At 40.5% G+C, this 24012-nt stretch overlaps 1 protein-coding gene and 1 long non-coding RNA gene across 6 annotated transcripts; one reads left to right on the plus strand and one right to left on the minus strand.

Moving 5' to 3' along the window:
- Positions 1-7435: 7435 nt before the first annotated feature.
- Positions 7436-9489, minus strand: LOC138153875 (uncharacterized). Its single transcript, XR_011166490.1, has 2 exons — positions 8860-9489; positions 7436-7996 (listed from the first exon to the last, which is right to left on the minus strand). It is a non-coding gene; the product is annotated as an uncharacterized lncRNA (long non-coding RNA).
- Positions 9490-9653: 164 nt separating this feature from the next.
- Positions 9654-23909, plus strand: SRSF10 (serine and arginine rich splicing factor 10). 5 transcript variants are annotated; one of them, XM_069078285.1, is made up of 7 exons: positions 9657-9897; positions 11853-11957; positions 15745-15848; positions 16992-17154; positions 17425-17478; positions 17623-17724; positions 23751-23909. In XM_069078285.1, the coding sequence occupies exons 1-7, from the start codon at positions 9827-9829 to the stop codon at positions 23770-23772; spliced, it is 621 nt and encodes a 206-aa protein (XP_068934386.1). In that variant the 5' UTR covers positions 9657-9826; the 3' UTR covers positions 23773-23909. The 5 variants fall into 5 exon arrangements, with proteins under 5 accessions (XP_068934385.1, XP_068934383.1, XP_068934384.1 ...); XM_069078284.1 differs by lacking the exon at positions 23751-23909 and having other exon boundaries at positions 9654-9891; positions 17428-17478; positions 17623-19822; XM_069078282.1 differs by lacking the exon at positions 23751-23909 and having other exon boundaries at positions 9655-9897; positions 17623-19822.
- Positions 23910-24012: the final 103 nt, after the last annotated feature.

Below are 24012 nucleotides of genomic sequence, written 5' to 3' on the forward strand. Positions count from 1 at the left end.
AAAATCCTTCTTCAGGGCTTCTCAACCAACAGCAAGGTTCCAAGGCTTCTGCAACAACAGCACTGTCCTTCACCAGTGGACAAATCTGGCAAAACAACATCAAAACAGACAAAGTACCAGCATAACAGCCATGTCTCCCCAGTCCTTGGCAGCTCTGGGTGGCAGCTCTCAAAAGTCCTGGGCAATTCAAAGTGGCCCTCAGCAATCCTCTCAGTCTCTCTCTGCCTCCAAAGGTGCTGCTTCCAAAGAGTTCTTCTGCCTCTCTCTTTTCTTGTGTCTCTCTAAATTTACGTCACCAGCTCCTCCCAGTTCAGCACTCTCTTTTCACATCAACAAGTCCATCCCACAAGTGGGATTCACAAGCTCTGGGTTTTAATACAATCAAACCAAAAACCAAGCCAATACAGGGGAATATTTAATTACATTACTATTACAGGGAGTCTAGAGGTGGGGAAACCAACCAGTAAGTTATTTCAGTAGTCCAGGGATGAGGTGATGAGACACAAGGGTAATAAATAACCCATTAGAGACAAAGGAGCATATATGAAAGATAGAAGAAATAGTAACTAATTGAATATGTGGGATAAATGAAGGTGAGGAGTTGAGGACTGATGATAAGGTTGCAAAACTGAGTGACTGAGTCTTTTTGAGATTTGGACTCCCTCTCTTTACCCAGAGTGGAAGAACAACAATCGGTTTATCCTTCATTCTCCAAGAGAACTAGGACATTAAGGAGGTGATTCCATGACATGTAAGTGAATTGGATATAAAGTGAGAGAGGGCTGTGAAAAGTCACCAGCCTCACTTTCACCTCTGGAGCCATCTAAGTCTAGAGACCAATATAAATCAGGACAACCATTTAGAGGCTAAATGCCACTACTGATTGGCCGAGGAACAGTTTTTCCAACTTGCTCCTCTATCCATATACCCAATTGCCTTTAGCCAATTGCAGCTCTGAGCTCCTGCCTCCTCAGTTGTAGAGTTCATAAGCTCAAACCATTTTTCAGATACTTTATTGATGTTCTTTGCTTCCCTTTTTTACCATCACCATCACTGCCCAACAACTCCACCACCACCCCCAAAAGTCATCCTTTATAGTAAATAAGTATAGTCAAGGAAAACAAATCTACTCATTGGCCATGTCTTAAAATAGGTTTTCTAGAAAATTACTTCTCTGCCAAGAGATGAGGTACATGCTTTATCTTAAGTCTTCTGAAGAGCAACTGGTCATTGAATTGATCAGTGTTCTTAAATTCTTCAAAGTTGTTTTCCTTCATATTACTGTGGTCATTGAATAAATTTTCTTTCCTGTGTATCAGTTCAAACCAGTCTTCTTTGGTTTCTCTGAATCTGTCCTTTTTATCATTTCTTACAGTATAAAATTAAGGATTCTAAAAAACAAAGTGAGAAAGGAATGTATTCAAAGCATAGGGTAATTGGTGGATGGTGGTTGTTGTCCTTCCTTCTCAAAGAGGACCAAAATGATATCAATATGTTGGGATGAAAGTACAGTGTGTACAACTATGGCTGATTAAACCAACTAGCTTGGAAGGCTGTACCACAGGTCAGGCACAAATAGTTCATATAAACGTTTAGAGAGGAAATGTCTCTAAAATCTGCACATCTCACATTTCTTTTGAGCTACTACAATTCTGCTTTGCTCACAGAGCACAGCACCTTCTTGGGTGTGGGCACCCCATGTCGAGTGGTCCTGTGCCAGCGTCTCCCATGTCTCACAATCAATTCCAAAGTTTTTCAGAGAGACCTTGAGTCTTTGTAGCCATTCTTCTGACCACCATGTGAGCACTTGTCTTGAGTGAGTTCTCCATAAAATAGTCTTTTAGACAAACGTAAGTTTGGCATTTCAACAACATGACCAGCCCATTGGAGTGGTGCTCTCTGCAGCAGAGTTTGAATGCTTGGCAGTTCAGCTTGAGAGGGGGCCTGAGCAGCATTGGGTACTATCAAGATATTTGGAGACATCCTGTTTTCCAGAATGAAGGCCCATCAAGCAGACTGTGCCCTGAGCTTGGCATAATAACAATCCTTTGCGTTCACCCTCTGGATGATCTCAGCCACAGCAAAAACCCAGAAGTGTTTCTGGTCATGAAGCCCTGCTATGAATCAAACATGTCACATGGTTGACATCACCCCTCATTCTCAGGGCTACAGCTCACTGAGTAGCCATAGGTATAAAGTACTGATATCTCCCCACACTGAAGTGGACCCCTACACACAGTAGGGGTGGGGCTCCAGCACATGTGTCCTTGCTTGCAAGCATTTTCCTCACTTTGAAATTAAACTTCTGTTTGATTCCTTATTCTTCTGTTTGGCCAGCTTTGTACAGCTCTGGCCACCCACAAGTAAGAGACCAGTTCTGGTCCAGTTGGTATTTAAATTGGTGTCAGAAGTGGGATGGACATAGATCCAGGTCATTAGACTCTCCAGTGCCAGTGGGAATGGACTAGGCACCACCAGAAATTTATTTCTCTGGAGTCCACCTCCCACCCCACCCCTTGTCTGGTAAGTTCTGTGCCCTTGTTCCTGCTCCATCTCCAGGCTCACACTTTGGCTGAGTTCACCTTTCTTTGTGAGGAAAACTCCAAGGCAGCTCCTTTGACCCAGTTCATCCCAGTTCACTCTGGTAAGGATATCCTTTCTTAACTGCACACCTCTTGCTAATTGGCCTCTCTGCATGCCTCTACTCCTTTACTCCATGCCCCCACTAAATTTGTAGTTGCAAACACCTCAGTAACTTGTATGCCTCAGCCAAAGCAGTTAATTGTAATTGTTTTGTTAAAATTGTCTGTGTCATGTTTGTGTTATGAGCTAGCTTATTTGTATCTGTCTTATTGTTTTATCTGTGTCTATGTCTTTGAAAAGTATAGTTTTGAGCTAGATTCTGTTACTCTGAAAGATTTAAAATGCATTCAGTCAGAAAAACTCCTAAGGGCTATAGCCAAAGAATTTGCAACACTGGGAAAAATGAATGAACTTTCATAGTTGAAGCAAATGTCCAAGTTAGCAGGACTAACTTCCACTTTAGGTTTTCTTTGGGAGATTATATTATAAGAATAGAAGAGGGAGGTGGGTAGGTGGCACAGTGAATAGAGCACCAGCCCTAGAATCAGGAGGACCTGAGTTCAAATCTAGCCTCAGATACTTAACACTTACTAGTCATGTGACCTTGGGCAAGTCACTTAACCCCAATTGCCCAGCCTTCCCCCCTCAAAAAAGCAAAAAATAGAAATGAAAGAAAAAGAATAGAGAAGGAAGAAAACCTGTAAGATACTTTTTTTTCCCTACCATTTCAACTTTGGCTATGTTAGAATTCCAGAAATAAAGTTAAAAAATCAAGGTTTGTGGGACTACTAAAAACATCTTAGCAGATTAAGGAGTTTGAAGATTTATCTTTTTTAGAATAGGAGAACTTCTGAGACTTTGAGGCAACTCTAGGAACTTGCTCTGTTCTGAAATATCTTAGTAAGTTTTGAGGCACCACCCTGTAGAATTTGCTTTAAAGAAAAATAAGGATTAAATTTTATAAAAGCTTTGAAAGTACATGGAAAGATTAATAACTTCATTATTCTAAGACAATAAAGGAAGGCAGCTAGTTTGTAAGCAATCCTGGAGTGAAGAAAAAGAAATAGGTAAATGGTTTGAACTTTATAGTCACCTCTTTCTTGAATGATTGTTTAAACCAAAAATCTCTTATAACTGCTCCAGTTTAGAGCCCTCCCCCTTTTCCTGTTAACCTCACTCATCCCAGATCAGATTCCCAAATACAGGTACTGAAAACAATGCTAGGAAAAAATGTAGGGAAACTTGAATTATGTTCTGCCCCTCCAGTTGTGCAGGGCCCACCTGGTGGAGGAGGAGGCAGCAGCTGAAGAGGTATCCCTACACTTACACTGGCCCCAGTGGCCCTGTGCTCCTGGGCAAACTACAGCCCACCTCTCTAGGCAAGCCTGAGGGCATCACCCAAGTACAATACATCCTGCCCATCCTGCCCCAGCAACTTCAAGTGATTCCAGCCCTAGCAGTGCCTGACCCCAAAGCTGCAGCTATGGGAAACACGGGAGAGGTTAGGCCCCATGGCCAGCATCCATTTTTCCCTGCCACCAGGAACTGCCACTAATGGGAAGGTCCTAGCACCAGTCATCCCAGCCCCTGGGGTTCCCATTCTTTAGCCAGTACCTTCTGCCACATCCTAGTGTCTCCAGTGCATGCCCAGCCCTCAGCAGGCCCTGCCCTACTGCTGCTTGGGAAGGTCCTGGTACCCCTAGCAGCACCTAGCATGGCACTATGAGGTGGAGGGGCCAACCAACCTCTGTCCTTGGTGAGCTCACCCTTCTCCATTCCAGTTGCAGAAACTTATTAGCTGTGTGATCTTAGGCAAGTTATCTTATCTCTTTTGGCCTCAGTTTCCTGGTCTGTAAAGAGAAAATAATTATACCCACCTCCCAAGGCTGTTGTGAGGATCAAAGTAATATAATGATTGTAAAGTGTTTAACACAGGGACTGGCATATGTGAAGCACTATATTATTTCTCTAATGGAATGTAATTATTCCATACCTGATAACTCTAGAGTGGTTTTAAAATGCCAGAGATAATAAGACCAATGATTTTCATATTGGATAATTGAGAAATGCAATTGCTGGTATCATCTGAAGTTTATTGTTTGTGTTATTATTGTATTTCTAAATTCTCCTATATTGTGAATTTGAGAGACCATTGTAACAGAAAAGCTGTTAGGCAAAACAACTGTTTAATCTGGATGCTGTTACACATGAATTAAACTTTTAAAAGTATGTGATAAAAAAATAGGCATTTGAAAAGTTAAATATTTAATGAGATATTTTGTTATAAGTGGATAGTAATAATACATAATCACAAGTTTTCATTTGAAAATTCTTGGCTATCAGATCTTAAACTATATTATAAGGCAACAATTATCAAAACTAATTTGGCCGGCTAATAAACAGAAAAGTTGCTAAAGAAATTTTTAAAAGATTCTTATATCAGGTACAAGATTTAGGTAAGGATAGAAATAACAAATGGTATATAGATTGAGATTCTCTTCAGTTTCAAGACTGAAGAACCAAATTTAAGTGATTTTACTAAGTTATATTAAGTCAAAATTATCTAGGAATGTCTAGATTTGGAACCAAAGAAGCAGAGTCCCTTTCAGAACTGTCCTGAGAATAAGAATATTGTGCAAGAAAATATATGTAGGGACTAGATAAATATATGAGACATCTGGAACTCAAAGGGTGCCAGTTAAGTGGATATTGAGAATGGGTTACTAGAATATAAGGAAACTTGATGTTTATTAATATTGGTGATAACTATTGTATTGTTGGGTCTTTTGTTTCAAAATGTTTAAGTTTTCTTGGTTACTTTGGTGACATGTAAATCTCCTTTCTCCAAACTAGTTCATTGTACCTGACAATGTAATTATGCAATTGTGGGAACTGTAAGAAAAACTTTATTGCATTGTTTGAACCTAGCCCTGCGTGGTGGGGAAACTGGATCATTTCTATGTGTTGCTTAGAGACTCTTAACTAAGTGCATATGTTATGCTGACCAGAAACTCTGATTCAAAGATTAATTCAAGGAGTTTTTTTCTAAGAGCCCCAACCAGGTCTTTCTGACTACTCCCACAGCTGCCAAACTTGTGGGTGTGTACTCCTGGATCATCGGAAGAAAGACCCCGCTCTTGAGTGAACAGCAGAATCCTACAGGGACCTCAGGATTCATCTAATATGGACTCAGAAACAGCCAACATCCAGATGAGACAGCTGTTCTAAAATTCTGAATGAAGGCTAAGTCTATGGTCCTAGTTTGTTTTGGGGGGATTTTCCTCTCCTCTTTTTGTTATGTGCCCAACCACCAAGACCCTGATTCAAGCGTGTGTTAGCATTTTCTCCCTCTATACTCCTGACCCCATCTCTTTTCTGCTTACAAGCAAACGATGGCTAGCAATGATACCTGGGACGTACTTCCCCAATAGATCCCCTCAAGGAACTCACCTCCTGGGATAAAAATGCTCATCCTGGCCCAACTGGCCTTCGTACCGTCTTGACTTATACCAGCCTCTCCTTTATTGGCCATAAGGATAGGAGTTCTTTCAGACCCCCTCCGTTTGGCCAAAGGGGGGAAATATCAAGATATTAGGAGACATCCTGTTTTCCAGAATGAAGGCCCAGCAAGCAGACTGCGCCCTGAGCTTGGTATAACAACAATTCTCTGTGCTCACCCTCTGGATGATAGCCACAGCAAAATCCCAGAATCATTTCTGGTCATGAAGCCCTGCTATAAATCAAATTTTTCACATGGTTGCCATTACCCCTCTTTCTCAGGGCTACAGCTCACTGAGTAGCCATAGGTATAAGTATTGAGATCTCCCAACAACAAATTGACCCCCCCCCCCACTAGGAGCAAGGCTCTGGTACAGGTGTCCTTGCTTGCAAGCCTTTTTCTCACTCTGAAAATAAACTTCTGTTTGATTCCTGACTCTCCTGTCTCTGGCCTGCTTTGTTCAGCCCCAGGCGCCCACAAATAAGATAGTGAGAATAACGGTTCTGGTTCAATTGACAGTACCTTTTCTTGCCTGGTGAGCTTCAAAATCTTGTAGCTTGTACAAAAGCATGGAGACATGGAACACCAAGTGTAAGGAACGTCAAGTAGGTCGATGTGACTGGAAAGAAATTAAATCAGAATAGAAATACTCCCTTTTCCTCTTGACAATCTTCAAGAACCACTTGAAAACAGTATTGTCTTCTCTCTTCCAGGCAAAGCATTTCTAGCTCCTTCAACCATGTGACATTGTTTCCAAGACCAGTCACTATCCTAGTTTCCTTCCAGCTTGCCAAAGTCCTTCCTAAAATACTATCCTTAGAATTGAACACCCCAGATAACAATACTTACCCTGAAAAACATCCTAATTGGATGACCCTGGCCATTCATTCACCTCTCAGAGCCTTATTATCCTTTCTACAAAAATAGGATAATAGCGCAATACCTCCCTCTCAGGGTTGTTGGGAGGGAATCACTGTGTAAACCTCAAGCACAGAAATGAGGTTTATTTCCCATGAAGCAACACAGAGATTTGTTGAATTTTAATTTAATAAGGTCTAAGTGAGGAAGGCCAGAGGAGAACTTGAGAATCTTTCTGCCTCCAGTCTCTCCCTTCTCCTATCCATCCTTCAGATGATAAATTAATTTTCCTTAAAAAGAGATATTATCATGTTTCTCCCCAGCTCAAAACTGTCGGGGACTCCCTCTCCTGCTTTATCTCCCGTTACGCATCTACAGGAGCTCTATCAGCTCTACCCTTAACTCAAAATGCCACCTCCAGAGAGGCATAGTAGTAGCTTTGATGCCAGGACCTGGATTGAAGTCCTGCATCTGATACATACTAGTTATGTGATCCTGGACAAATCATTTTATTTCTAAGTGTCCCCAGACAACTCTTGAATAAGCCTATATGTTGCAGAGCAGTGTAAAGCCATGCATGAGGAGCTTTCCAGAGGACTGCTACTGTGAACAGCTTCAAGGTTCTGATTACATAGTATAGTGAGCTCTATTCAATAACAAATCAGAGCAAAACATTAATAGAAAATCAAAATACAGCATTCACAATGTTACAGCTTATCACAGAAAATCAAAATACAGCGTTCACCATGTCACAACTCAACAACCTATCACTAAAATGGCCACATATTTTTCACCAAAGTGGTTACATAGTTTTAAACAAAGTACATTCATTTAGTCAATACAAAATCCTTAACTCAATCACAAAGTACAAAAGTCAAAGTTCTCCACTCCTAGGTCATACTAAATCATAATCTTCTCAGTCAGTACACAGTATCCAAGTAAAGTCTTCTTTCAGCTTGACTCAAGGCAAGCTCTCAGCTTCCATAGTTTTTCTTCCATGGTCCCAGCTCCAACTGTCACCTGGGTTCAAAGGCAGGAAGTTCCCAGTTCCTTAGCCTAGGAAATTACATTCCATAGAGGGATACAACATGGAGATAAGTAAATAATAATAATAATAATAATATATATATATATATAGTATATCATGGTGATCTAAGGGGAAGGTCCTATCCAGAATGTTAGAATAGGAAGCTATCTTGAGGTGTACCACTATCCAGCTCCATCCTTACCCACTACAACTTGTTCTAGGTCCTGGAGTTTCTGTCTCTGCCTATAGGGTGATGTCTTAGGGTCTCTCTTTCCCTCCTTCTCTCTGTGCCTCTCTCTCTCTCTCTCTGTGTCTCCTCTCTCTCTCTCTCTCTCTCTCTCTCTCTTCCTCTCTCTCTCTCTCTCTCTCTCTCTCTCGTCTCTCTCTGTCTCCTTCTCTGTTTCTGTCTCCTCTGTCTCTCTCTCATCTCTGTCTCTCTGTGTTTCCTTCTCTGTCTCTCTCTCTGTCTCCTCTGTCTCTCTCTCTGTCTCCTGTCTCTCTCTCTCTGTGTCTCCTGTCTCTCTCTGTGTGTCTCCTCTGTCTCTGTTTCCTTCTCTGTCTCCTGTCTCTCTCTCTGTGTCTCCTCTGTCTCTCTCTCTGTGTCTCCTGTCTCTCTCTGTGTCTCCTTCTCTGTCTCTGTTTCCTTCTCTGTCTCTCTGTGTCTCCTTCTGTGTCTCTCTCTCTGTGTCTCTTCTGTCTCTCTTTATCCCCCGCCCCCCAGGCTCTCGAGTCTCGAGTTCTGCTCTCCTGTAGCCCCGATACACACCTTGCTAACCACATACACACACACACACACACACACACACACACACACACACACACGCATAGATGCGGCCTGCCTAGTATCTCTTGGTGCCCCCAGGCAAGCGTCAACTCCCAGACAGTAAGTTACCAACAAGTTGTGGGAGGACATTTTCCAGCCCAGGGAGGTCCGAACGCTGAGCAAACCAGGGTCTTTCGAAACATTCAGTTCAGGGAAACATTTGTCAAGCCTAAGCATTTTGCTGGCCCGGACTGGAGTCCGGAGGACCAGGGTTTGGAATCCCAGCCTTCTCTGCTTCCTCCTTGGGTGCACTCAGGCCATTTTGGATCTCGGCCGTTTTCCAATCCGTAAAACGGAGGGGATTGTTGGACTGCCGGGTCTAAAGCTCATTAGAAAAGCACTTCGGGTCTCCCCGCCACGCAGCATTTAATGTGCGTGGGGGACCACTCACGATTTCTGCAGGACGGGCACGCAGACAGCGCCCCCTTCTATTGTTCCTGGAAAATCTGGGATTTGGCGGGAAACTACGAGCCAGGCGGTTACTTAAGGATGCGGGATGTGGGTCACGAACCGCCCGAGACAGCTGGGGTGGGGGAGGGGGAGAAGGCGGGATTCGAAGTCGGTTAAGGGGCCGGAGAAAGAAACAATGAATGAATGAATAGTGAATGAGCGAGCTCGAGACTGGGCAGGGAGAGAGGGGGAGGGGAGGAGCGGCGCGCGCCTGACTGCCTGCTCTCGCGGGAAAAGGAAGCGTGCACGCGACCCCAAGGAGAGCCCCCGATCTCTGAGAGGCAGCGGCGAGGGCGGGGTGGAGGGAAGGCTTGGAGGAGGAAAAGGCGCGGGCGAAGAAGACACTAGGGGATGGGGAGAGGGGGAGGGGAAAAAGGGGGTCGATCTCGCGAGAACAGGCGGTTGCCGTAGTAGGGCGTCGCGAGCAGGGCGGGAGCGGGCGCGTGCGTGCGTACGTGCGTGGAGAGGAGCCGTAGCAGCCGCGCGCGGACGGTTTGCTCTCGCCCGTTAGCGCCAGTCCCGCCGCGTCGCTGCTGCAGCCGCTGCCTCGCGCCTCTCCGCGCCTCGCGCCCCGCTCGCCATCGCCATGTCCCGCTATCTGCGCCCGCCCAACACGTCCTTGTTCGTGAGGAATGTGGCCGACGACACCAGGTGTGTGTAAGTGGCGGAACCCGGGGCACCGCGGGAGGCAGCGGGAGGCGGCGGCGACGGCCGTAGGGACGGGGGCCGCGGCGGCGGCTGTCGCAAGGGCGAGAATGGGGCCCGAAGGAGGCGGTGGCGGAGGCGGAGGCCGGGGCGCAACATGGCGGGCGGTCCCGGGCTCCCAAGCTAGGCCGCAGGCCAGGCCTCCTCCCCCTCCCCCCCATCCTCCCGCGCGCTCGCGCTGGCGCGCACACACACTCACACTCACTCACACTCACCCGCACGCACGCTCGCCCTCCCCGAAAACGCAGCCTCTTTGATCACGGGGGCACCTTCCCCGCCGTCCGCGCCCCCCTCCTCGACCTCGCGTTCGTGGGGCTGGAGGGAGGGAGGGAGTGTCCTGGGCCTGCTGAGAGGAAAAATGCCCCCAACGGTGCCCGCCTTGCGTGAAAATAACGGGGGGGGGGGGGGAGGCTCCACTCCTGTTGTTGTAGTGACTGGGTTTGGTTTTCAGTCGACCACCCTCACCCCATCCAAGCTTTGGGGAAAAGCATCTAAATTGTGTCTTGGTGGGCTTTTTTCTTTCAAAAAAAATTTTTTTTTAAATGGAATTGGCAAAGGTTTAATCGCCCCGTAGTGTTGTAGGATTATAAATAGGCTTCTTTCAGATTGCAAGATCTGACTCTAGAGCCCTGTCTTTTTTTTTTTTGTAAAGATCTTGTTCTGTGGATACTGAAATGTAACATAAGTTGAAAAATGTTAGGGTATCTTTTTTTTTTTCCCAAGAGAATTGGGGGAGGGGATGATATACAGTGGCACTGCCTGCCTTGATTTGGAGGGGGAAAAAATCTTAATTTTTCCCTTTCCCCACCAGGCCTTATAGGGTTTATGTTAAAAAAAAATTTAACAGATTGCTCAGGATTTCATTTAAGGAAGGGGGAAATCAATGTTTGGAACCCCGTAGTACTTAGGATTTAGATTGTTTCAGTTTTGAGCTGTTTGCAATTCAGTTTTTCTTTAGTAATTATCCACCATTTGAATTTTTTTTTATCTTTAGAAAGGATAATAGAAATGCTTGATGTGTTTTCCTGGGAATTGAGCTTATTTATTTGGTACAGCAGAAAGGAAAATATCAGATGTCTTTTATTGTCCAGGCTTGTTTTAATTTAACATTGTAGATAAAAGCAAAATATCACTTATGAATGAATTTTATTGATTAGTAAATTTATCACTTATGAATACATTTTATTTATTGATTAGTGAATTACGGGTAGCAGTCATTTAATTTTCTTACAGAATAGGATCAAAGATACTTCAAAGCTGGAAGGAACCTTATAGAAGTCATCTACTCCATGCCTCTGGTCCCTAATATATAGAATATAAAATGTTTGGTTTTTATTGTAAGCTGAATTTGCATATTTTAAAATAACATCTTCATTTTCATTTTTTTTTTTTTAAGGTATGTTTTGAGTTAGATCATCTAGGGGCCAGGAAGACCTGGACTGGTCACACCACATTTTAGTTTTATAGGCAGTTCTCTAAGACTATAAAGTTGTAGAGAAAGGTGCTCCTTATCTGGGAAATTTCAGATCCATGCCTATCCCGTATTGTGCTGATTCATTTTTGTGCATTTTTAAAGCTGGAAGGGAATTTGAATGATGTTTTAACCCCTGCATTCCTCAGATGAAGAAACTCAGACTTTAAGAGGTTAAGTGCCAAAGTTTACCTCCCAGCTGGTAAATAATAGCAGAGAATCCTTTCTCCTGGCTCTCAGTCTCTGCTACATGACTCCTTTCAGCTTTTTTTTGAAAGCACAAAACACTTCAGTTTCACCCAGTCTCTATGGAAGAGGAGTTGGCTTACATATATATATATTCCTTAGTTTTACATAAGGGAAATTTTTGGTTAAAAGAAATGGTTAGTAGTAACAGAACATAAAAAAATTTGAGGTATCTTTGGTGGTGTTCTAGGTCTGAAGACTTGCGCCGGGAATTTGGTCGTTATGGTCCCATAGTTGATGTGTATGTGCCACTTGATTTCTACACTCGTCGTCCAAGAGGATTTGCTTACGTTCAATATCCTTTCTTCAGATGGCTGAGTAGTGAGGGGTGTTGAAGTTTGAAATTCAAGTTTATGTAAGAGGTAACACATCTAAAAGTAGTTTATTTTTGTGCTGTATCTAATGAGTGTTTTGTGTCATCAGATTTTATGAAATTAACTGACTCATACATTGCTCATTGCTGTTGTTTATTTCTGTGAGATCTAATCAAAAATAGTATTAAAATTAATTTCCAGTCAAGCTGCTGAAACTCAAATCGATAATTCTAATTTGTGATTTAAGCTTTGGTGTGTGTACTCCGTGGTTGCTACCACATTTTTAATGTAAGTCAAACTAAAAGTAACGTTCTTGTGCTTAGCAAAATGTTGGTTGGTTTTCTTGTCTTTTGATAATTTGAAACACTTGATCAAAACAGATTGTTTAAAAATGAGGTAAACTTCTTTAATATTGTCCCCTAATTTACTGTCCTCTGTTGTTGCCTCAGAGAATGTAAAGCTGTACAGTTATGGCGACCCCAAAGAGAAAGCATGAAAGAACCTTTAGAGTAGAGTTCAACAATTAAGGCAAGTAGACAAGCCAAAGACCTCTTAAGGATCAGGCTTGAAGAGAAGGGAGAGTTTGGGAAAAGAAAAAATAAAGAAAAGCTGGAAGAAGGACAAGCCATAATGGGAGACAAAGCTTCGCTTTATCTACAAAAGGGGGAAAAGGTGGTTTTTCAAAGTAAAAGATAAAGCCATCTGTCATATTTGACCAAGCATCTCATGACAAGTCCTTCTGACAAGCACTTAAAGAGTTAAAGGTCAAGATGAAGTTGAATGATGGCCAAGATTAAAGGAGTCATACCTGATGTATCCTACGGAATAACAATTTTCCTTTTGTTTTTGTGTAAGCAGTTAAAGTTGCAAACTTATTCTGGTTTGGTCTAATGACAAAACCTGTATCTTAATTGTGGGGGCTATTGATAACTGTGATTGTGGTCTTGTATAAAAATGCATTCTTTCTCAGCTTGCAAGATAAATAAATGTATCTGCTATTTAACACAGTTGAGTTTTAGCTCAGACTATGTAAGTATTAGATTGGGGCTTGACAGTTTTTAGCATTTATATCATAGGACAGCAAACAAAAAACCCATTCTGGGGAATACATAGCTCCAGGGTAAAGTAGTCTTCACAGAACCAGCCCTTCAAGAAGTGGCAAGTCAGCGTAGATCTAGCAGCCATTTGAACTTACCATTGGTGGTTGTCTGGGCTTGGAGCCATCAGAAATGACACTTCCACTGATGGTAGGTTTCATACTAACAATAATCATTGGTTCCTGGAACTCTACACACTTGTATAACTCAGCTCTGCTGGCCATGATCAGAAATGTCAGAGCCTGATCAGAAGTTAAAGGTGGCTACCATATTTCCTACCTCACCTTAGAACCATCATATATTATGGTAGCTCTCTGGCTATGTTATCCTCTTGTTTGTACCAGCTGTCTAGTCTCTTAAGGAAAAATTCCCACTACTTAGATCCATGAGATCCATGCTGGAACCCTGAGTCAGCCTAGTTGTCCTGATGATTTCCCCATAAAGCCTGTAACTTGGTGGGTGGGCGTGTGTGAATCAAACCCTGATTTAGCCAGCATATAATCTAGGGCAAATTTGGAGTCCAGAGAATTCAATAAAGCTCTGCTTCAGGAAAGACAGGAGCAGTTTCTTCAAAACAACCAGTGGTGTTTAGCATGGCAGAGATAAGGATTCACTGGCAACAAGGTTGACCTTCCACTTTTTCCTGTTTGTTAGGTGACATGTGAATGAACTGTGCTTTGCTATAGTTTGACTAAAATGTATGGTCCTTGAGGCAGAAATGGAATATTTACCTTTATATCAGAAGAGGGGAAGGTAGTTATTTCAAGAAAGCTAACATTTATAGTCTGATAAATTACTAGTATTAGAGACGCTTCTGTCTTGGTGGTTTCTGATTTCTAAAAGAAAATTTGATAAAGAAAGGAAGGTGACAAATTTTGTATTTGGGAGAATTCCCAAAGCATATTTTTATTCAGGACTGGTGTGATGATAATATCTAATCTTCCCCAACCCGGCTTATCCTCCTGCTTCTCTGTCACTGAGCCATTATGTAAAGCCAGGATCTGACCAATCTATCTCCCTTTTCTGTTCATACCAAGGGATAGATAAGAGGGACACTTCAAAGGTTAGACATGTGCCACAAAAATCCTTAGCTTCCCTTAAAACTTTTGTTTTTGGCTCTATTCTTTTTTTTTGTTTGTTTTTAACTAAATCCTATATAAATTTTTTGGTTTTGATTAATACAGCCTCTGGCCAAAGAGTACCATAAATCTGCTTATAGAACATTAAAAGTCTGTTTTTAATTATCGTAAAATCATTCCCCTAAAGCTCTCAAAGGGGGTGCTATTTACTTCTGGTATTTTAAGATAATTTCTTCTCAGCTCCCCAATATTTTAAATTAGAGACCTTTTTTTTTTTTTTTTAGGACTTCTTATGAAAGCCCTTCTATTTTATGATAAGGCCTAATGTTCTTATCACATGACTGAAAGAAAGCAAGTAGTCATTTGCAAATTAGACCATTTAGTCTCATTACAGAGATCTACCTGGGGGGGTCTGTGTGTGGGTGTGTGTATCTTCATGATGTCTGTCGTGTATGGCTAACTCTAGAAACACGACTTCTCTCTAGTTAATGTCTAAAGAAGTGGCAATATGAATCCAAAACTGACCTTTGAATAGTAGGTAGACTTAACATCAAAACCTAGCCCTTAATCTTTCCCATAGCCATCAAATCAAAGACTTTACAGGGTATGAGCCTACTTTTGAGCAACATGGAGAGCCTCTGGCGTAGCAGCTGAGTGGAGGAGTAGAACTATATTTGGATGATAGAGTTAACTGCTATTTGGAAGCCCAGTATTTCCCACTCATTTTTTGCCTCTTATTAAAATGGAGAGGTTTCAGGGGAAAACAACAAGCCCAGCAAACTTGGAACTGTTATCAGAAATTCTGTGTGGAAGTATTCTGAAAATCCCAACTAGAAATCCTTCCCAAATCTATTGATTTGCATGAAACAGAATTGGCTGTCCATTCCAAGATCCCATAAAATGGTCAGTCTTCATTTCTTGGTAGTACCCTCTTAGAGTTGTCAGAATCATATGCTTCTGATGACTTAATTGAGGGTCTGCTCAATAATTTCATATTTGTAGACATAGTGGAAGGGCAGCCATTGTACTGCCCTTCTGTGGTCATTGCAAGACGGATAAATGGATGAAACCCTGATATTAGATACATTTAAGGGGCCTAAAACGCCAGAAAGGTAGAAGTCTTATACTTTTATATTTCAGATCTTGCAGAATAGGTTGTTAATATGTGTTTACCTAGGAGCTTTTGGTATTTGCATATTTTCATCTTAATTTAGTATATGGAGAAAATGAGATACTTTTTGATATAATTTTAAGGAAATTCCATTTAGTGCTGAGGGTATATCATAAAAGATCCCTCCTGAAATTCAGGCTAGTGAGATTTTCTGCTTTTTTTATTTCTGAAAAGATTGAGTTAGGAAAATAATGGATTTTTTTTCTGATAATGACTTCATAATTTATCTTTGCAAATATAAAATTTTGTGACTTTAAAAACAGATGGCTTGAATTTGAAGTAAGTATCAATTACCTAGTTGATTTTCTGGAGGAAAAAAAAAAAAGATGGACAAATCATGGAATGTGCCACTTTTGCCAGTTAAGCTTTTGTTCTGTATCAAAGTTTGCAAAACTTTCCCAAGCCCCTTAACATTTAGCACATTTGAAGATGTACGTGATGCTGAAGATGCCCTGCATAATTTGGACCGAAAATGGATTTGTGGACGTCAGATCGAAATCCAGTTTGCACAAGGGGATCGCAAAAGTAAGTGTGACTACACAACTTTTTGATAAGTCATTTCTACAGTTATTTTATTCTGACATTCCTTCATTTCACAAATATTTTCTTAGACTGCTTGACATTTGGAACCAATGGAAAAATTTTTGTAGTTGCATTTAATAAGTTTGGAATTTCTACCTCACAGATCATGTAAAGTTTTTAAAATACAGTTGAATCGTGGCATTAGGATAACTAGATAGAATTGAACTAATGCATTTTGTGTAACATTAATTACTAAGGGCCAAATTCTGGTAGCAGCTCATTTTGTAGGCATGCTTACAGCATGGTGCTGTTTTCCTAAATATCTCCCTTGAATATATATACTTCATTTGACCATTTTCCACAGTGCTCATAGACCCCAGGAAGTAATTAGTATTTACCTATGCAGGTGGTGAGAAGTTTTCTTATTCCCAAAAGACTATTCAGCAGGGTAAACACATTCTCCATGTGAAGTTATTCTTTTACTTTGGAATATATATCATATCATGTGGAGCAGTGAATTTACCTACCTCATATTTTCTCTGCCCTGCTTGCTGTTGAAAGTAATTGGCACACCTTGAACAACAGCATAGCAACTAGCCAGGCTACATGCTAAAGCAGCTGAAAGAAATTGGGATTTTTGAAATTAAAAAAAAATTGTTGTGAAAAAATTGACTTAAGACAGGGAGTGGACCAGTGATTTTTTTTTTTTTTTTTTTTTTTTGGTATAGTAAACTCCCCAGTGAAGACATTTCCTCTACCAATATAAGGTCAGCACTTTCTTAGTAAGGTGTAGTCTTAGAGAGTTGCCTTGACCCCAGGTCTTTCTGATTCTGAGGCCAGCTCTTGGCCTTGGAGTCAGGAGTACCTAAGTTCGAATCTGGCCTCAGACACTGATCACACTTACTAGCTGTGTGACCTTGGGCAAGTCATGTAACCCCAAATGCCTTGCTTTCCCCCCCCCCCCAAAAAAAAAGGGTAAGGTAAAACAATTAAAACCTACTTTTTACTCAGGTAGTTTCACATCTAACCTCTGTAGAAAAAAATAGTGAGGTTATTGGTATTAAAAAAGTGAAAAGGCACCGGTAGTTTATAATGAAAATTTGAAAGTGGTCACTTGAGACATTAAATAGAAAACTTTTTCCACAGCACCCAATCAAATGAAAGCCAAGGAAGGGAGAAATGTATACAGCTCTTCTCGCTATGATGACTATGACAGATACAGGCGATCCAGAAGCCGAAGTTACGAAAGGAGGAGGTCTAGGAGTCGTTCTTTTGATTACAACTACAGAAGATCTTATAGTCCTAGAAAGTAAGTGTGATGTGTGGTTTTTAACTGTGTAGCAGTTGATTGGAAGACAAAAGCACATATACCATTTGACTGTTAAGAGTTTTAAAAATATTCTGAATTTTTTGTATGCTCTACTTGTAACCACATGTAGGAACTATCATATATTGCATGATTCGTTGACATTAAAATAATGATTTGGCTCTAAGTGCATATCTTTTTTTAAGCCAATATTTTAATCATCTACATAAGTAGACATTTCTCATTCTTTACTTTTTCTGATGTGCCTTTTAGCAGTAGACCTACTGGAAGACCACGCCGTAGCAGAAGCCATTCAGACAATGATAGGTAATTAGTTTTGTTCTGATCTATTACAATGCAGACATAATGAATCAATGTCAGGGGAAATTATTTACTCTAAGAATGATAAATATCAGATTTAGGAGGAAACCGTGTTTTTACGCTAATCTAATGTCTCCTCTTTTTTGAAAGATTCAAACACCGAAACCGGTCTTTTTCGAGGTCTAAATCCAATTCAAGATCACGATCCAAGTCCCAGCCCAAGAAAGAAATGAAGGCTAAGTCACGTTCTAGGTCTGCATCTCACACCAAAACTAGAGGCACTTCTAAAACAGATTCCAAAACACATTATAAGTCAGGCTCAAGATACGAAAAGGAATCAAGGAAAAAAGAACCAGCCAGATCCAAATCCCAGTCAAGATCACAGTCTAGGTCTAGGTCAAAATCTAGATCAAGGTCCTGGACTAGTCCAAAGTCCAGTGGCCACTAACAGCATAATCATAATGTTTTTAGGCATGTATCATTCATTTACTCATAGTTCAGTTTACTAAATTATCAGGAATACAATGTTGCAACAGTGCTTTAAAAAAAAAAAGACAAAAAAAAGCCCCCCAAAATTTTACTTTTGTCAGTTTTCCCTGTAGCAGGCAATGGTTATTATAATTAAAATGATATACTGTTGAGAAGCCACTCTTAAGAGTCCAGTTTGTTAAATGTCATGGGCAGCTACCAATTTGATTGTGGTGTCTCTGTATATTTTTGTAAAAATTCTCTTTTTTTATGCTTGAAATATTGGTAAAAAGTTGTTAGTTGACCATAATTTGCAACATTGTCCTATTAGAAATAAAGTTCATATCCATGAAGCAAAAATGGTATCAATTTGACAGAACAACTGTTTTCAGCTAGAAAGTTAGGTTGTTCCTTAACGTTGTGAAACAAAATGGAAAACTAGCCACAGTATAACACTGACTGCTATGGCATTTCAGGTTTACAGTGGACTTGGGGGGAGTAGGGGAAAAGGTGTGTTTTGACACTTCTGTGGCTATAACGTTCATTGGGTACATGGAGCAGTGTGGTGTTAAGGTTTTCTTGTCAGCTGAACCATCTCAGGTAGATGGTACCCACAGAAGAAGAGATGGATGGGGAGTCTTCAGGGAGATTGATTGATGTCTTTTTGACTAGAGCAGAAACTACTTTTGCCTGGTTTCTGAATATTTTGAAAAATGAAAACATCTGTAGTGTTAGCTAAAATTTGAGGTCATAATAGCAGCGGAAATATTTTTAGGAAAAACGTGTGCTGTTTTTGTAGCTGAATTTTAGAGAGCTGTTAACCATAATATTGCTTAGTTTTCTTACTACTGTTAGAGGCAAGTAAATTGTTTCAAAATAGGTTGTGTGTGTGTGTGTGTGTATGCATAGTGTTTAAGAACTCAATTTTGATGCCAATGACATTCAGTTGTTATGTTCATTTGTATCAGAATCTGCCCACCTCTTCCTGAGGGAGGCTTTCCTCTTTACACTTCAGTTGATTTAGTGAGACAAGTTTCACTGATAACACCTCTGAGACCGAAAGATATTTCAGTCCCATAAATGGAAAATAATTAGAGGCAAAGGAGGCTTTAGATTTAAGCAAGAGCTGCATCTCCAGATTTTTAGTTGATCTTAAATGCAGTAAACAAATGTGAACATGGTACCAGACCATTATGTGATTTCAAGTATTTCTCTGAAAGGCAAGTCATTTTGGTTTTTTTGTTGTTTTTTTTTCCCCCACACAAAAGTGGCTTTTGACAAGGTCCAACCTCATTTCAGTACAAGAGTTAGCATCAGTACATTGCTTATTAAATATAAGCATAGAGATGTTGGTGGGGAAAAGTTTCCTTTTAGAGACCTACTTTATATTCTATCTTGGTGTTAGTTATCTAGGCCAGGACTGTAAAAACAATAATAACAAAAAACGATGGTTTTAAAATATTGTTTGTGGAACATACTTAAGGGATTGATTCTAGAACCTTTGTATATTTGATAGGCTTTCTAACTTTTATTTCTTTACTGTTTGCAGTTAATGTTCATGTTCTGCTATGCAATCATTTATATGCACGTTTCTTTGATTTTGTAGACTTTTCCTGGATGTATAGTTTCAAAATAACAAAAAGTCTATTTAAAACTGTAGCAGTAGCTGGCAGTTCTAGCAAAGAGGAAAGTTGTGGGGTTAAACTTTGTATTTTCTTTCTTATAGAAGCTTCTAAAAAGGTATTTTTATATGTTCTTTTTAACAAATATTGTGTACAACCTTTAAAAACATCAATGTTTGGATCAAAACAAAAAGACCCAGCTTATTTTCTGCTTGCTGTAAATTAAGCAAACATGCTATAATAAAAACAAAATGAAGGACTTCACGACCAACTGGAATTATTACAGTTCTAAGCCATGATTCTGTAATAGAAGCTTCTTTTTTAAAATTCCATGGTGAAATGGGCTTGGTAATGAGTGTCTGTTAACCATAGCTACTTTTGATTTTGAACGTGACAGACTAAAAAGGATACATCTCTTGATTGGTACCTTGACATTACCTTAAGCAACAGTGTATTTCATAGTTACTCCATGAATACACATTGTCTTCTCCAGTCACTTTGTTATCACTTGTTAGATCTGGAAGGGAGCCAAGAACCAAGCTAGTGAAGTGGCTCCTTTTACAGAAAAGGAAACAGGTCCTGAAAGGTGATTGATCAGTTGCACAGCCGCACAGCTAAGTAAGTGACAGAGCTGGACAAGAGAAGGCATGGCCTTTTAGTCCAGCATGCCTCTCCTCCCCATCCTGCTTCTCATTCACCATGGCTTCATTATTTTATCAAGACTGTGTTCTCCCATTATCAGATGTGCCCTTCTCCTAATAAAAGTAGAACAAACATTTTCATTGAAAGTAAGTCTGTCCCTTTGAAATTTGCCACCTTTATTGTTCCTCTCTGCCTCGGAAAGTCCATAACAGATTATTGATGCCTTTGTGGTCCTTCTTAGTAAACTGTATTAAATAATGGGTTAGAGCTGGGCCCTCCCTATTAGAACATCTAGCTGTCTTCCAAAATAACAAGTATTTTTTTTTTTTTACGAAGATATATCAAGAGAAACATCTGGGTGCTTTGATTAGAATTTAATTTAATTGAACTAGTCATCATTGTGAGGCAGGGCTAATACTGATTATTTCCTGGCATTGAAAATATTCCTTTGATGTTGCCGTGTTCTACACTTGAGTGCTTTTTTAGTGGTATTTACATGTATATCTTTGTAGAAGAAACACTTGGTAGTAAATAAGTACTAAGTTCTGTAGTACAACAAATCAAGAATTTGGATTTCTTTGGTCTGAGGCTGGGTTTCTTCATCTGGGATCTCCTGAAAACTCAATTCTGTCCACACATTCCATTGCCATGTGCTTCCTTTTTAAGTATAGCTTCACCCACACTCCTGAAGACAAAGGCAAAAAAACACAGAAGTGTTTAGAATGTTAGTCATTTAAAAGTTGGTTAAATTCAATTTTAAGTTAGAATTGCTTGAGCTTTCCTGTCACCTCATGATATAGAAAGTGGTAATGGCAGTGGGGCCTTTGACTTTGAGTAGTTTTCTTATTTTATTACAGCTGAAATAAGGAATGATGATTTTGGAGAGTTTTAAACTTCAGCCATTTAGAATCATAAACATTTTCAACTAGAGGAGATAATGTAATAGTCCCAACCATTTATGGAATAAAGGCTGCTTAATGTCAAGAACTGTTTACATTGCCCCACTTGATAGCAGTTGTGCTGTGGGATCTGTTAATGGAGAAAATATATCATAGCCTAAAGCTACTATGAATTCAGTAACTTGTATCTTTTTTTTTTTTTTTTTTAAGCAATTGGGGTTAAGTAACTTGCTCAAAGGTTACACGGCCAGGTGTTTCTGGGTGGGTGCTAAGTATCTGAGCCCGGATTTGATCCCCAGGTCATCCTGACACTGGGGCCTGTGCTCTTACTCGCTGTGCTACCTGGCCGCCCCAACTTGTATCTTATTAATCAGTACATCTGTATCACCAGGAAAAATGGCAGTGCACTTGTATAAGAAGGTTTGGTGTATAAAATGTTCCTTTTATCGTATGGAGTTATAATCAAGGAGATCAAATGATATGTTTCTATGCCTCACAACTTGGGGGCCACTGATGCATGGCAGGCTTTTTATTTTTATAGGTGAGAAAACTTGAGGCCCAGTTAAGCTGCCATTTGGGGCCGAATGTCCTGGTTCCCAGGCCCAGCGTTTTATCTGCTGTCACCCTTCTTCATGAGAATTGTTGATATTTTTTTTTTGGTCTTGTTTTAAATAAACTAAATAGCTTTGTGGCATGTAAGATCTAGAAGGAAGCTATAGCTAAGTATCAACAAATCAGCCTCATTCTTATGGAGCCAATAAAATTGATGTTTTTAATGACCCTGATACATAGGTCCCTAGTTAAAAATAAATGCAAGTGCTTTCTTCCCAGTAGCAACAAGGTAGTAATGTAGGAAATAAGGCTCAGATGTGATCGACTTTAAAAGCCACACAGTCAAATTTGAATTCCTCCGTTTCTAAACAAAAAAAAAAGTTACCCAGAATAGTCCAGGTATATTTCCTGTGCTCCTTTGTTGGCTTCAATAACAATGCAATTTGTATCTATCCCCACTTGAGATACAGGATTTGATGAGTAGGGGAAGGGCTGGAGGGTTATAGCCTTGTGTACTGTGCCTCTTAGAGTGGGCTGAACATGACTTATCTGTGAATCCTGTTTTCTTGCTCCCTTTACATAGAATTTAAGTCTGAAAGAAACTTAGATATCTCAATATCCCTCCTTTTACAGATGGGACAAACATCTGTAAGAGGTTTAAATTACATATCCAAGATCATATAGTAAAAGAACATTTTTGATTCAAATTCTGGTTCTCTGATTCCAAAATTCATGTGTAGGGTCACAATATCCATTAAAGTTTCTTTTAATTCCCTTCAAAATAATGTCGGAAATAATGGTGCACTGCTTTCTTCTTGGCATTCCTATGAGGCAAGACAGTACAGGTGAGAAAACAAATTCAGAAGGAAAAGTATTTCTAGATTGTCACATAATAGAGATGGATCCAGTGAAATCTAATTTTCTATACATTTAAATTATCTAATTGTGTTTAGAGATTTAGGGGTAGAGATGGCATATTTGTTAGCGATTGGTGTGATCAATAATCAAGACAATGTCTTTATTCAAAACTTCAGAAAATAATGGATGGTACTAACTCTAAAGTATTTTTCCTTACTACAACCCTCAATAATGTAAATATCCTTTTTATAAATGAGGAAACTGAGGCTCTGACAGGTAAGTAACTTACCCATGGACACAGCTTGTCAGGAAGTAAAATTTTACTTGTCACCCTGACTTCAAAGACCAGCATTTTTTACTGTCCTGTAACTACCCCTAGAGCTGTATTGTGAACGGATTCTGGTGCCTACCTGCGTCAAAACAGTGTGCAAGGAATAGTACAGAGGATAATCCAGCCCAGTCAGATGTAGTGCAACTTCTGGGAAGATAGTGTAGAAGAAACCAGGGAATTTTGAGAACATCAGCAGTCAAACTGGGTGACCTAAGAAAGAAGGCAGTGGCAACAGGTGTAGGGTGGGAATGAGACTGACCATCTTGGAATAACCTTTCCACACTTGGAGGGACAAAAGTACAAGTACATTTATACTAGGCAAACTTTCAAAAGAGGCAAAGGCAGCAAACAGAAGGAGTGAGCCTGGGACAGGACCTGAAACCCAAAGACACCAGAAAAGTGGACAGGTGAGGGATTGGATATATATGGGCTTAAGTATGTATCAGGCATCCTGGTGCAAAGCTCAGTCGCCCTGTGCTAGTTACAGCTTGGTGCCTTTTGTGAGCTAACCTCACCCAAAAAATCTGTAACTTTAAAACTCATAAAGCTCTTGCTCCACAACAACCCTGTCTATATTAGCCTCATGTTCCAAACCAAGAAAACTGGGTGAGGGGTTAGAGTGACTTTCCCAGGGTCACAGCCAGTAAATGTTGGAACCAGGATTCAGACTCGGGGCCACTTCTGAGCCCCAGTCCAACGTTCTTGACACTAGACCACAGCTGCAGATGGGTAGAGATCAAAACCAAGTCACCACCGTTGTGTTACATTAAATAATTCTTTAAAGGGCACAGGAACAGTAGCTTTGGCGGTCTTGTTTTTTGCTGACTTGTATTGTTTTTTTCTGCCTCAATCCTGTTTGCAAAATACTATAGAGAAGATTCCATGATTTCTCTTACATTTTCTCAGGAGTAGAAGACATGTGGCCTGAGACTTGATTTGGCTCTTGGTTTCATCCTCATGGAGGGTAATATTGCTCCAATCACTCCTGCCCAAAGAATCTCCCACCTGGCAGACCATAAGGAGGACTTCTGAAAGTCTGAGAATAAAGAGTAAACTGAACAGCAATGAGCACTTGAGAGTATTTTTACTGTTTGAAGTTTATAAAAGCCTTGGGGAAGTATCTGGTATGGTGAGAACAGTGTGCCTCAGCTGAACCTCATTCCCACTC

The sequence above is a fragment of the Petaurus breviceps genome, unplaced genomic scaffold (assembly GCF_028583685.1).
Source record: "Petaurus breviceps papuanus isolate PSGF00001 unplaced genomic scaffold, PetGlider_PUasm1.0 91041, whole genome shotgun sequence".
Taxonomy (NCBI): Eukaryota; Metazoa; Chordata; class Mammalia; order Diprotodontia; family Petauridae; genus Petaurus; species Petaurus breviceps.

Excerpts from the sequence above, each read along its gene's own strand:
- SRSF10 (XM_069078282.1), top strand. The coding sequence starts at position 9,827 with ATGTCCCGCTATCTGCGCCCGCCCAACACGTCCTTGTTCGTGAGGAAT. Across the intron at positions 9,898-11,852 it reads GCCGACGACACCAGGTGTGT|GTCTGAAGACTTGCGCCGGG; the intron begins GTAAGTGGCGGA and ends GTGGTGTTCTAG. Across the intron at positions 17,479-17,622 it reads AGCCATTCAGACAATGATAG|ATTCAAACACCGAAACCGGT; the intron begins GTAATTAGTTTT and ends CTTTTTTGAAAG.